At 46.2% G+C, this 12,282-nt stretch overlaps 2 protein-coding genes across 2 annotated transcripts; one reads left to right on the top strand and one right to left on the bottom strand.

Annotated features, from left to right (window-relative positions):
* The first annotated feature begins 654 nt into the window (after positions 1-654).
* On the top strand, positions 655-2,995 carry LOC136459741 (two-component response regulator ORR41-like). The gene is made up of 4 exons (XM_066459612.1): positions 655-1,569; positions 1,667-1,831; positions 1,983-2,102; positions 2,246-2,995. The coding sequence occupies exons 1-4, from the start codon at positions 1,501-1,503 to the stop codon at positions 2,297-2,299; spliced, it is 408 nt and encodes a 135-aa protein (XP_066315709.1). The 5' UTR covers positions 655-1,500; the 3' UTR covers positions 2,300-2,995.
* Positions 2,996-3,125: 130 nt separating this feature from the next.
* On the bottom strand, positions 3,126-8,999 carry LOC136459654 (magnesium transporter MRS2-I). The gene is made up of 11 exons (XM_066459526.1): positions 8,436-8,999; positions 7,972-8,001; positions 7,450-7,594; positions 6,465-6,586; positions 5,594-5,668; positions 4,328-4,555; positions 4,196-4,240; positions 3,986-4,030; positions 3,865-3,894; positions 3,516-3,635; positions 3,126-3,444 (listed from the first exon to the last, which is right to left on the bottom strand). The coding sequence occupies exons 1-11, from the start codon at positions 8,670-8,672 to the stop codon at positions 3,358-3,360; spliced, it is 1,164 nt and encodes a 387-aa protein (XP_066315623.1). The 5' UTR covers positions 8,673-8,999; the 3' UTR covers positions 3,126-3,357.
* Between the last annotated feature and the right edge of the window lie 3,283 nt (positions 9,000-12,282).

A 12,282-nucleotide genomic window follows, 5' to 3' on the forward strand; every position in this document is an offset into this window, starting at 1 on the left:
GGGCCGGATGCGACGGGAGGCCTAATAAAAAACACGTTGCGTTTGGTGGAGAATTGGAGATGAGGCAAAGCTTTAGTACCACATCGGCTACGGAGCGCGGAGCGCGAAGGGAGGAAGCTATAAAATAAGGGGCACCCCAGCCAAAACAAAGCAAAATTGTGTTCTCTGGACCGTTGGTTTCCATTTCGGACTAATGGGCCAGCATGGGCCTATGTTTCTGCAGGTGCTACTGGCCTTCAACAAAGCTAGCACTTCATGTGGTGAGTTGATGTGGGGATGAGGATCCCCGTGGGGATTAAATCCCCGAGCGGGGACGGGGATGGGGAAGAAGTGCTCCCCATGAGCCTTCGTGAGGACGAGGACGGGAGAAATTTGCCTGCGTGGGAATGGGGATGGGGAGTAACCCCCGACGAGAAATTCGCCGTTGCTCGAAACCAGCCGAACAGAACCGAAACTAATGAACGCGTGAGAGCCCCGTACTCTGCGACCACCCAACAGAGCCAGTAGTCTGAGCTCTCTCAAGGCCTCAAGATAGGGTAAAGCCGGCCTCGCTCACAATGCAAGTGTAACAATTTTGTGTGAAGCCGCCTGATCGAGTAAATATGGCAGGTAAATGTATTTTGTCTGACATGTTATTACTATTGATAAATACTACTGTAGCAGTATACGGATGTGGTAGGTGGTGCCGTGGTAATCCCCAGCTAGCGCACTGACGACACACACACGATCCCCAGCAGGGGCCCTGTTGTAGTCTGACGCGTGGTGCGAGTACGCGACACATAGCAAGCAGAGACGCCGCCGATTCGGTGATTCCTACGCTGGGCACTCACGCATCTGCGGCTGTCGCCGATCGTAACGCCGCAGCTCCCTCTTGCCTCGCCGCCGCCGTCGGATCAACGCACTGACGACACACACACGATCCCCCGAAAGATCTCGGGCGCCGTAGGGGGTTAGGCAGGCCACTTGCCGTTGCTAGCGCCTAGCGGCCATCGGCCAAGGCAGACGCGGAGCAGGCAGGCCGCCCAATTATTCGCGCATCCAGGTACCGCCAGATTTAGCATTTGTCCGGGCAAACAGCCGAGGCCGGTGACCCGCGGCTTGGATCGCCATTGCCCCCCTCAAAGCGGTAGCGCTTGCCGATCGCAGTAACCACGCCATGTCGCGTGTGGTTTGGAACGCCCAGCTCGCATCGCGTCCATTGATGGATCGGGCATCTACCGTGTCCTCGCTCGTGTACGCCTCTGAGTCCTGGGAGCCACACGCACAGCGCGACGACGAACTGAATCAGGTCATGGGCACATGGAGCCTTCGCGGCCTTGCCGAAACGAGCCGGGCGCCGGTAGATTGCGTAGAGGCGGCAGCCATGAGACTCTCCGTGCAATGTTTCTTGTCCCGGCTACTTAAATGCCTGCTGCTGCCGTTTGCCGGCCGGCCTAACTGCCACCGCATCGCGCTTGATTGGTTGAGGTCTGGTTTCGTCAGGGCGTCGAGCGTCGTTCAATGGCCGGCGCGGCGGCGGAGCGCAAGGTGATCAGGGTCCTCCTCGTCGAGGACGAGGAGATCCACAAGGTACGTACGTGTGCGCAGTGCGCGTCCACGGGCAAACTTGATGTTTTATGTTCGATGGTCACTAGCCGGGCCGGCCTGCAACGCCTGCTAGCTGCAGGTTCGTGCGAGGGCGCTGCTGAGGTCGGCCGTCGGCGGCGTGGAGCTGGACGAGGCGGGGACCGGCGCCGAGGCGGTGCGGCGCGTGCGGGATGGCGGCGCCAGCGCCGGCGCCTACGATCTCATCATCACCGACGGGAAGATGCCCGTCATGGACGGACACGAGGTGCGTGCCGGCGCGCGCTAACCCACAGCCACAATTCACTTGCTCACATCGATCGATGATCCGCTAAGTGCAACGCGTGCGCTTTGGCATTTAACTGGTGCACCGGGCTGACTCGCTCTGCCCCCGCCGGCGGCGGCGTGCGCGCGCGCAGGCGACTCGGCGGATTAGGGCCATGGGCGTGACGACGCCGATCGTGGGGCTGTCCAGCGACACCTTCCCGTCAGACGTCGACGCGTTCATCAAGGCCGGGGCCGACGACTTCACGCCCAAGGTCACACTGACACTACTCAGTTTCACTCTTGTAGAGGGAACACTGTCACACTGAGTACATTTTTCAAAAAATAAAAAGGAAAGGAAAAAAACAGAGGACTCGGTGATCATTTCCTGATAACGTCTGTACCTATGTGTTTGCAGCCGCTGTCCAAGGAGAAGCTCGTCCGTATTCTTGCCAAATTCAATCTCGTTTAGCTCTCCACTTGCTGTCAAAGGAGAAGCTCACCCGCTCTCCATTTGCTGTCCAAGGAGAAGCTCATCCGTATTTTCTTGCCAAATTGGCAAATACAATCTCGCTTAGCTCTCCGTTTGGGTGCAAATCTCAATGAGGGGATAAATAAAGGCTCTTGAAGTAGAAGTACATCGGATGGGCTTTCTTCCACTCTGGTCTCTGGACCTTGGGCCGTATATCAGCTCGTGTTTGCCCTTCACGCATGTAATTCACACCTACTCTGTAATCTATAGTATGTTGGTTGGTATTGGCATTACATGAAAACCAGAGGCCTGCTACCACTAATTCGAAATTTGTAACTAGCAGGGATTTAGATTCCACATGGAAAATGGAGCTTCGGCATTACGAAATATAGAGCATCCAGAAGGAGCGGTAAAAATGCACAAGTGCATATAAAATGCAATTAGAGCATCTTCAAGAGATTCTTTATATTTTCTCTAATTTACAGAAATAGAGATTTTGGTGAAAAAAAAAACTCTCCAACAACCTCTTCAATTAGATATCCAAATATAGATATCCACTATTCTGGATTTCTCGCTAGCCAAAGATGAAGAGCGAGAATGACTCTATAGACTGCGCACGGGATATAGAAAAGTTGTTGGAGAATATAAATATATAGAAAATGATTTTTACTTAAATAACTCTTCAAATGATGATTTAAAGTAAATTTTAGAAAGGCTCTTGGAGATGCTCTAAGTGAGCTCCGCCAGCATGTGCTAAACGAAAATTCAAAGATAACACAGGCAAATTTTCAAAAAAAAAAAAAAAGATATTGCAGGCACTTGTGCATAGTTAGGAAAATCAATTCAGAAAGAGGTACCTAGCTAATAACACCATGAAAACATTATGAAACCGGGGGCAATCATATTTCTTTTGCATTAACTTTCTATTATAGTTCCTATTCAACACCCCCAATTTGTTACTACCCAATTTGGTACAAGAGATGAATCACCCCGCAAAGTCGATGCTCACTGGCTCAAATTTACAGTTGAGGGAAGCAAGTTGCGGTTATTTCAGCTATTCAGGATCCGACGAGACCCTTGTGTCTCGCATACGCAACAATGGAGACAAACATAAAGGCACAAAAAAGCCCTGATACAAGAACCACCTGTCACGGGAGGAACAAGTTACACCAAGCAACGCATCATTATATGTGCCGTATTGCGAGTAGAAACTTACCCATTTGAAGATGTATCCATGGCCGTCATTCCAGGTATACGGAATATTCATACCAAAGACTCCAGCAACTAACGAGTACAGCGACAGGCAGACGGTCCCAGAACTCAAGAATAACTCTAGCTGCAGGGACCAAACGAAAAATATGTTATTCTAAAAGAGTGCAAAAATGCAACAAGTATTACTCAGGACTTTGCTTGGGTGATATGATATGGAATGCACATTCAACACCAAGTGATTACACATCAAACTACTAAAAGTGACACCTGTCTAAAATCAGTCTGTAATTCTGAAATTTCTACATCTCTAGCAAAGAGTAACATGATGAGGTCCAGTTTATTGCAAATTATACCTGAATCAACTGATTACGGTGGTTATCAAGCTGCACGGCAAAAGAAGAAAAAACAAAATGTATTTAGAATCTGAATGGTCGAAACATAAATGCAGTATGCATCTATAATAGGCAACATTACCTGGATATTGATGTAATCTTCTGTGTCATCGATGTACTCTCTCAGCTGAAAAGGTGTTGCAAACAAATACAAGTCAACACAGAGCTAAATCCTAACAGTTCTCTTACAGCATTAGAATTTAAACAATACCCATGTGAACAGCAGCATAAGGGCAGGCTTTGCTAGTCTATTGTGATGCTGTAAAACTTAAAATCAGTTGCACCAACTTACCGTTGTCAATTTGTTTAATGTGCCATCAATTTGCATGAAATATGCCTGCAGATTATAATTACTTTAAGTACTCAACCAAGAAAATGACAACTGATAAGTTATGTCTGTCAGGTAAAGGAACAAAATACAAACCTCTAGCAACATCTCTAGCTCTTCAACGTCATTCTCATTTCCATGCACAGTAGCTGCACTGGCTCTGCTTGCTCTTGATATTTTTGAACCAATAGTTGGGGATGCAGGGAACCAATTTGGTCCACCAGAACCACTGACGGGGGAAGATGCCCCAGCCAACTTTCTAGACAAGTAAAGATCAGCCATGTCGTCGTCATCATCCAATAATTGTTCAAGCTCATCTCTCACCTGGCAAATAGAGAACATTTTGTGATTGCTAAACCACGAAGAGAAACAGTGCTACTAGTCTATCACTACCCACCAAGAATACTAATGTCATGAAATAAAATAAACACTAAGGGGAATTTTTATTCATGCCATCATTTGGGAGGCAATTTTCATTTATACTATCAAGATAGTCAATTACATGTGGGGTCTGGTTCTACACATCATTGACACGGACTGGTGGTATAAATGAAAAGTGCACCTCAAATGGCAGTACAGATAAAAATATATCTAACACATCAATAGAAGGCATACGTCATACACAAACATTGTGAACATCTTATTCAGAGGGCTCAACCAATTTCTGTTGGTTCAGTTTTCAAGAATATATTTTTCAGGAAACTAAAAGATTCAATCCCATTAAGCATTGTAAGGCAAACAATATAGTACAAAACTGGGCCTGTTTGGATCCACCAACTAAACTTTAGCTGGCTAAATTTAGCTGCTAGGGATCCAAACAGCCCAGCTAAAAGACCAGCTAAAGTTTAGCTGAGTTTAGCTGCTTCAACCTAGCTAAACTCAGCTAAAGTTTAGCTGAGTCTATTAGCTCGAGGATCCAAACACCCCAGCTAAAATTCAGCTGGGAGAACTTTTAGCTAGCTAAAGTTTAGATAGCTACAATTTCAAAGCTAAACTTTAGCAAGTCACTTTCATGATAACTAACTAACAACATCTACATGTTAACTTCTGTTATTGAAATCAATAAATTGAACCTACTAGGAAAAAATTCATGCCCCCTGAAGTCGATTGTAAGCATGTCAATCCCACAAGGCCAAAAAGAGAAAGCACTTTCTGTCACAACTATCCAGCCTCTTACAGTGGCATGGCTCATGATCAGAACTAAGCTTGCACAAAGCAGGAGAATTGACATTGCAACATGACATTCAGAACACAGTGAACAAAACAAATGATCACATTCTAAAGAAAAATACCCCCCAAAGAAACTGTACAGAAAAGTATCAGGTAGCAAACCAAATGAGGTATGACAAACCGGAACCAGACCTTCTGAACCCTTGCGGTCAATCTTGTCATGCCGCTTTTCAACTTTCGTACCCTATCCAAGTTGCGGCTGCTGATCTGCGATGCCCACAACAGCTCGGCTTAATACGGAGAAATTGGTACATAGAATGTATGAAGATGATGCAACAAGGAATTAGAAAGATCTTAGCCTGACATGCCTTCATGGCTCTATGGAAAGTTGGAAACATACGTTGTTGGCAAGGAGATAGATTTGCAGGCTTTGCCAATACTACTTACCAATGCAAGTTTAGTTTATTCTAGGGCCTCCATGCAACATAGCTAATATTATGTTGGAACTGAATGAAGCTTAATCATACAGCAGATTATCTGTTAGACTTAACTGAAAACTGTGTTCCACAATCATGACTTATACTAGCCCATGTTTTCAGACTAGCATGCCGACAAAAGTAACATTGTTAGTATATTTTTAGCCTTACTTGCAAATCAGCATGTAAATTTGATTGCTACTCCCTCTGTTCCAAATTATAAGTCGCTTTGACTTTTTTGGTACATCAAAAACAAAGGTAAATGTTGTTGCAATCTTTCATTGTAATTCTGTGTAGCAGTTCCTACTGAATAATGATAACTCTACCTAGTCCCCTACACACAAGTGACTAAAATGCGATTGCGCAAGATTACTTTATCCAATATCTAAATATATATATTTAAATTTCACTTATGAAACAAGAGTAAAGTAGCACATTTCTGCATCATGCAATTAGCATGTCTTTTGAATGTTATTTAAAATAACTCATGTCATGTTTCTAGGATGCTCAAACTTTATTAAAACACGCTAGGATGTTCAAATCAAGTGCATACTAATGGAACACAGTATAAGAGCATGTGCACTCACCTTGGATGTCAACTCATCCAGAGCTGGGTAAGCATCGGTCTCAAGCTCAGTAGTGCGCGCATCAAGGAAACTGCAGATTGCTTCCAGAGTAACCTCCAATGCACGGAACTCAAAAGGAGATTCTGTGGAGTTCATGAAATCAGATAGCAGGTGTTAATGAATTGTGTATAGCTATCATGAGAATCCACCAAGACAAATAAAAAGAATAAATATATGTGAAACAATAGCGAGGGCTTTGATATACTTCAATCTAGCATGAACCACACAGATATATTGTTTGCAAGTCAATTGACACAAGGGGATCTGGCTACAAATGGCATGTCAATTATAGTTTGTTTCACACAATAGAAAAGTAAAAAAAAAAATCCAGGAACAGTTTACCGAAATGAATCACAGAGGTTCATTTATATATCAAGTATTGATTTGGTACAGCACTTAGAAATATGTTGCTGTGCTCTGGCTACATAATTATTATCTTTGTTAGAGAAAAGAAAAGGGATGGACATGCATGCGAGGACAGGCACATACGTCACAACCAAATCATAGTTTGAATATCTCAAGTTATGTTCATTTATCCAAAGTTCCTAGGGGAAGTTAAATGAATGTTTGCAGACTCATACAACATTATTGGACAAGTGCAAGGAGACACAGATAGGGCATCAGATATCAAAGTTAAGTGCCATGGATACATACTTTGGACTAATATAACATATTTCTCCCAAAAGAACGTCCCATGATAAGGACATAGAGATTAAAAAGAAAGAAAGAAACAAAATGGTGTGACCATATCTCAATCAAAACTTTATGTCCATTTCTTTCCTGTATACTTTTATGTATCTACAAAGATTTCCTTGCTTGTTTGTTCCAATTCTTGGCCATACAAGAGGGACAAATGTCAAACAAAGTAACCACATCAACATTACACAAAAATATTAGTGTCCTCCTATCATAAGCAGTTGATACAAAATAGCAAAGCCCAACTTACCATCTTCTTCTGCCCCTTCCACATCATGCTGTCCATTTAAATTATCTTTTCCATCATGCTGAGTGGCATTTGATGGAGCTAACCGCCTCCGGAGCTCCTCTACTACAGGGATTACATTCTCATCAGAAGGATCCCTAAGCAAAACCTGAGCCAATCCAAATACAACAGTTGTGAGTAACCACATTTGCGACATCTAAGAATGGGACATTTAAGATCCTCAATTCAATCAAATAAACTATGGCTTTCTGATTATTTTATAGCAGCATGACCTGAGAACTAGTATAGCGAGCTCCTATCTAAAATCGAGGATTTGAGGGCAGAATGAAGCTATCTATTCGGAATATATATATCACTTTCTCTTCAAAATTTTATATGGATAACTAATCCAGGTTTGCATATGTGAAGTTGCACATATATAACCTGCAGAGATCTGTGATTACTCTAGATTATGGGAGGAAACGACTTGAAAGCTCCTAGCAGCTAAACAATCAGGAGGAGGAAATACTAAGCAGTAAAATTCACCTCGTCGGAAGTGATGATTGCCTTTATGTGCTGCTCGAGCCACCGACGAAGATTCCATCAAAAAAGAAAAAAAGAAAACTCGTTAGAAATCCCCTTTACTTTACTTTTCAGATGAAGCAGCTGCATCAAGTACTCGGCACCATTTACTATGAAAAAGCAGAACAGCACGATCCAACATAATCGTTAGGATCATAAAGAAAAACCAGCCGCGACTAGGGGATCAGTTCATTGTAACTACAATTTGGTTATAACACACTGTTCGCAGCACCATATGTAGCCACAAACAACACAATTAGCACCCGAAAATCCGCAAAGGGAACGCGAAATTGAGAAATCACAGGAAACCCCACCCGCATACGCTGTTCCATGATTCCTCCCGCATCATCCATCCACCGAACGAAAAACGACACAACTGAATTGGCGAGGCGGATGGGACGGGACGGGACGGGACCAGGGGGGCGCACCTCGAGATTGAGGACGATGGCACGCTCGCGCCCTAGGATGGTGGAGGGGTAGGAGAGCAGCGGGTCGAGGATGCGGAGGTCGCGCGCGTTGATGTCGACGCGGTGCATGATGGCGTACTTATCGGCGTCCAGCACCCGCTCCTCCCCGGCCGCGTCGAGCAGGATCCAGCTCCGCGACGCGCCCCGCTTCTTCCCCTCGCCGGCCCCGGTGGTGCTCGCCGCCCCCGCCGCAGCCATCTCCAACGGCACGGGGGCTCTCACATCTCCGGCGCCCGCCGCCGCCGCCGTGGCCGCAACCGCCGCCCACGTGGACGGTGGACGGATGATGACCCCTTTATTTACGACAGAAGATTTCGCGACGAGGAGTAATACATGGCGACGACGGGAAAGAGAGAAAAGTAGGAGAGTTTCAGAGGAGCGCAGAGCCGCAGAGGAGAGGAGAGGAAGGAGAGAGATGCGTGGCTGCTCTCTTGCGTAGGGTTCGTGTGTTCGTTCGATGGGTGGATCTACGAATACGAGCACGAGCAAGAGCAATCAGTCTCTTAACGGTGCGGGATGAAAGGAATCGTAATTATGCTGGCGGAGCTTAAATGAAGCTCTTGTGTTATATATAATCAATGATTTTATGAATTGGTTGACGGGATGTTTTCAGTGAGACTCCTAATATTATTTTATTTTATAATACGAGGGCCTGTATTACTTCCAAATGCTATTATAACTGATTTGAACCCCTAAATTTGATGAAAGGGAATGTTTTTAACTTTATAAGGTTGTGTTTAGTTCGCGAATTTTGGGAATTTGGCTACGGTAGCACTTCTGTTTTTATATTAGCAATTAGTGTTCAATCATGTACTAATTATGCTCAAAACGTTCGTCTCGCAATTTTTAACCAAACTGTGCAATTAGTTTTTTTTCGTCTATATTTAATGCTCCATGCACGTATCATAAGATTCGATGTGATGGCTACTGTAGCACTTTTTGAATTTTTTTAAAAAAACTAAACAAGCACTAACTCCGCCACATAGATTGTAGCCATCCACCTTGGTTGCAAATACTATGACCACTCCTGACTCATGAGTCATGAGTGATGGCTACACTGTACACGTCATCTGCCATGCAAGCAGGCATATAAAAGAATTCACTACGGTACGTGACTACGGGGGTTGTCATAATCTCATGTAAGTTCCGTCGAACATACTACAAAAACAGTGGCGATGATAGGTTCGCGTGAGTTGCGTTAGCCACCGGTCAACGGGTCGGAGAGGGCACGAGACGAGACGGCGAGCTGCGTTTTGCGCTGTCCAGTCGCGACGACGGTGACGCGGATCGCCCGTGGGGCCTGCTCCGGAACTGAATGGGATGCCCACGCGGCGGGCACGCGGCCGAAGCCGAGACGCGGTTGGTTGGTCCACGCCTTTCTCGCCGAGCAGGAGCGGGCGGCGGGCCGGCCGCAGGCGCGCGCCGCACGCACGCCACCCCGGGGCATCTTTCTTTTTCTCGTAGTAGCCAGTACGCGCGCGGCGCCGGACCACCGCCAGCAGGCAGCCGCAGTCACCACCAGCAGGCACTACGTCGCCCGCGAGCTCCTGGAGAGACATCGCCCGCGAGCGCTAGGTGCTTGCCCGCGCGCGTCACCGCGTCCGGCGCGCCGGCGCGGCTTCAGGCTATACTACGGCCCCGTTAGGTTCGCTGCAAAAATAAACTAAAATACTATTCTGACCGATTTATTATAAGAAAAAAATACTATTCTGAGTGAAAAAATAAGTCAAAAAATACGGATTATAAGACAAGCGACCCGTGCTTACGTGTCGATCGGATAGGGGATGCAACGGCTCTATCCGTGAATCCGCAGACAGACAGGCGGGCAGATAGATACATCGCGCTATCAGTCCATCCTAGTGTTTGCGTGTGGATGGTACTCAAATCTTTCTGATATCATCGTGTTTGGGACGTGTCTGGTTTAGTGTACACACTAGGCTAGCCAGATTTTATAACTAGTTTTATTTTACTAGTCAGCGTTTAGTTAGATGCCATATTTTAACTTGGCATCATTTTTCCTCAGTCAGCTTAGCTAAAATTGATCAAATTTAGAAATTTATCCAGACTTTGCGCAGTCGCAGTCTCCTTCCTTCCCTTCTCTGAAAATACGCGAGCATGCACGATGGGTGGCTCGTGTGACGGCGTCGCCGTCAACAGCCAACGTTGTTCAGGCACAGCTGGTGCATCAGGGTTGAGGTGTCCGGTAAAGGCCCCGTTCGTGTGTCCTTAAATCCGGTTTGATCCGCTTTTTTTTCATCCGGAACAGTGTTTTTCTCACACAGATTCCTCCAGATTCGTCCAGATTCCTTTAAAATTTCTCCGAGCGAACGGGGCCAAATAGTTAGATTATTACCGTTCTTTAGCTATGCACGCCGGATCCGATACGATGCGATTTGACCGAACCGAACCCGTTACCTGGGTGCGGTCGCGCCCATGGTCTTTTCATCAGAAGACTGTATAATCCTGTCCTCAGGTCCTTTTTCAAGTGGTAAATTACCTTGCAAGGTAGTGTGGTCACGTCCTCGAGTTTTTCGTAAACAAATGGGCCTGTTCGATAGTGATTAAAACGGCTGCAAGCTTATTGTGCTGGAGTAGAATATATGTTCCTTGGCTGCTGCTGCTGCAATGGCAGCACAGCCCTTGGTCTTTGAAGGCCCAGGTAAGACAGGACAGGTTCCATAGGTGGTGGCACTAGGCAGATGGTGACGGGAACAAAGCCAGATACAGCTAGCTGGTAGTATAGGAGTACCAGTGGACGTACGTCTGCTCGAGCTTTCTGAGAGCAACACCTCTGCGCATAGATTCCACAGACAAAAGCTAGATATTTACAGTACTTGGTATATTTGGAAAGGGAAACAGGAATCGTCCGTAGTTTCACACGCAAACATACATATACAGTATATAGTAGTATATATAAAACCAATAATAAAGAGTAACGAATCCGAGCGGAAACCGTACACCACATTAATTAATCAAGTTAATATAAAGTACCCATATCAGAAACGAACCTACAGCAACCGTGTGTGCATGCGTGTGTGGTGGTAACTGGTGGGCCGGGTGTGCCGCAGGTGCACGTCTACGTCATACGTACGGATGATCTCACTTATCACGTTGGTTATAGACCGACGTGCGTGAATACGTGATTTTCCAAAGGAGTAGTCTAGAAATTGCAGAGCAGCACCGGGGCTCTCAGGAGTGGTCGTCTTGTGCGGCGCCTCGGGAACCGAAACAAGCGGGCGTTGACATTCGGCTCTGGGGACTGCGGCCCGCGCGCAGCCGCCACGAGACAGACACTACACGGAATGTAGCGGACCAGAGCAGGTGGGTACTGGAGCAGCACGTTGACTCGTGGAGGCTGAGGTGATGACTGGAGTATGCGATTATATACTGACGGCACTGCCCACGACCATGAGTGCACTGCCCACTGCCCACTGAACACGCGGAAAACTGACGCGAGAGAGAGGCTGCAACGCTGCCGCCGGCCGGTACGATCCAGCACGGCAGGATGGTGGGTGCATGGAGGAAGAAGATGGTGCTGCTGTGACGCAATCTCTTTTGCTTCATTTTCAGTGACGAAAACAAGGATCAGTGGACCTGGTGAAAGAAAAATCAATGGTGTCTTGTGTGTAAAGACGACCTAGGAAGTTTTTTCTTTCTTTTTCCTTTTAATACCGGCTGACTCTACGAGAAATACAGTCTTTCTTACGTTGTTGCCGACTTGCCGGGGGATATTTAACTTTTTACCATCATAACGGATGGCCACTCCTCGGATAGCAGGTTTAGAATTGGCGCTACGATTTTAGCAGCT

Source organism: Miscanthus floridulus, chromosome 1, assembly GCF_019320115.1.
Source record: "Miscanthus floridulus cultivar M001 chromosome 1, ASM1932011v1, whole genome shotgun sequence".
NCBI lineage: Eukaryota > Viridiplantae > Streptophyta > Magnoliopsida > Poales > Poaceae > Miscanthus > Miscanthus floridulus.

Excerpts from the sequence above, each read along its gene's own strand:
- LOC136459741 (XM_066459612.1), top strand. The coding sequence starts at position 1,501 with ATGGCCGGCGCGGCGGCGGAGCGCAAGGTGATCAGGGTCCTCCTCGTC. Across the intron at positions 1,832-1,982 it reads CCGTCATGGACGGACACGAG|GCGACTCGGCGGATTAGGGC; the intron begins GTGCGTGCCGGC and ends GCGCGCGCGCAG. Across the intron at positions 2,103-2,245 it reads CCGACGACTTCACGCCCAAG|CCGCTGTCCAAGGAGAAGCT; the intron begins GTCACACTGACA and ends ATGTGTTTGCAG.
- LOC136459654 (XM_066459526.1), bottom strand. The coding sequence starts at position 8,672 with ATGGCTGCGGCGGGGGCGGCGAGCACCACCGGGGCCGGCGAGGGGAAG. Across the intron at positions 4,556-5,593 it reads TGACCGCAAGGGTTCAGAAG|GTGAGAGATGAGCTTGAACA; the intron begins GTCTGGTTCCGG and ends TCTATTTGCCAG. Across the intron at positions 4,031-4,195 it reads CATTAAACAAATTGACAACG|CTGAGAGAGTACATCGATGA; the intron begins GTAAGTTGGTGC and ends ACACCTTTTCAG.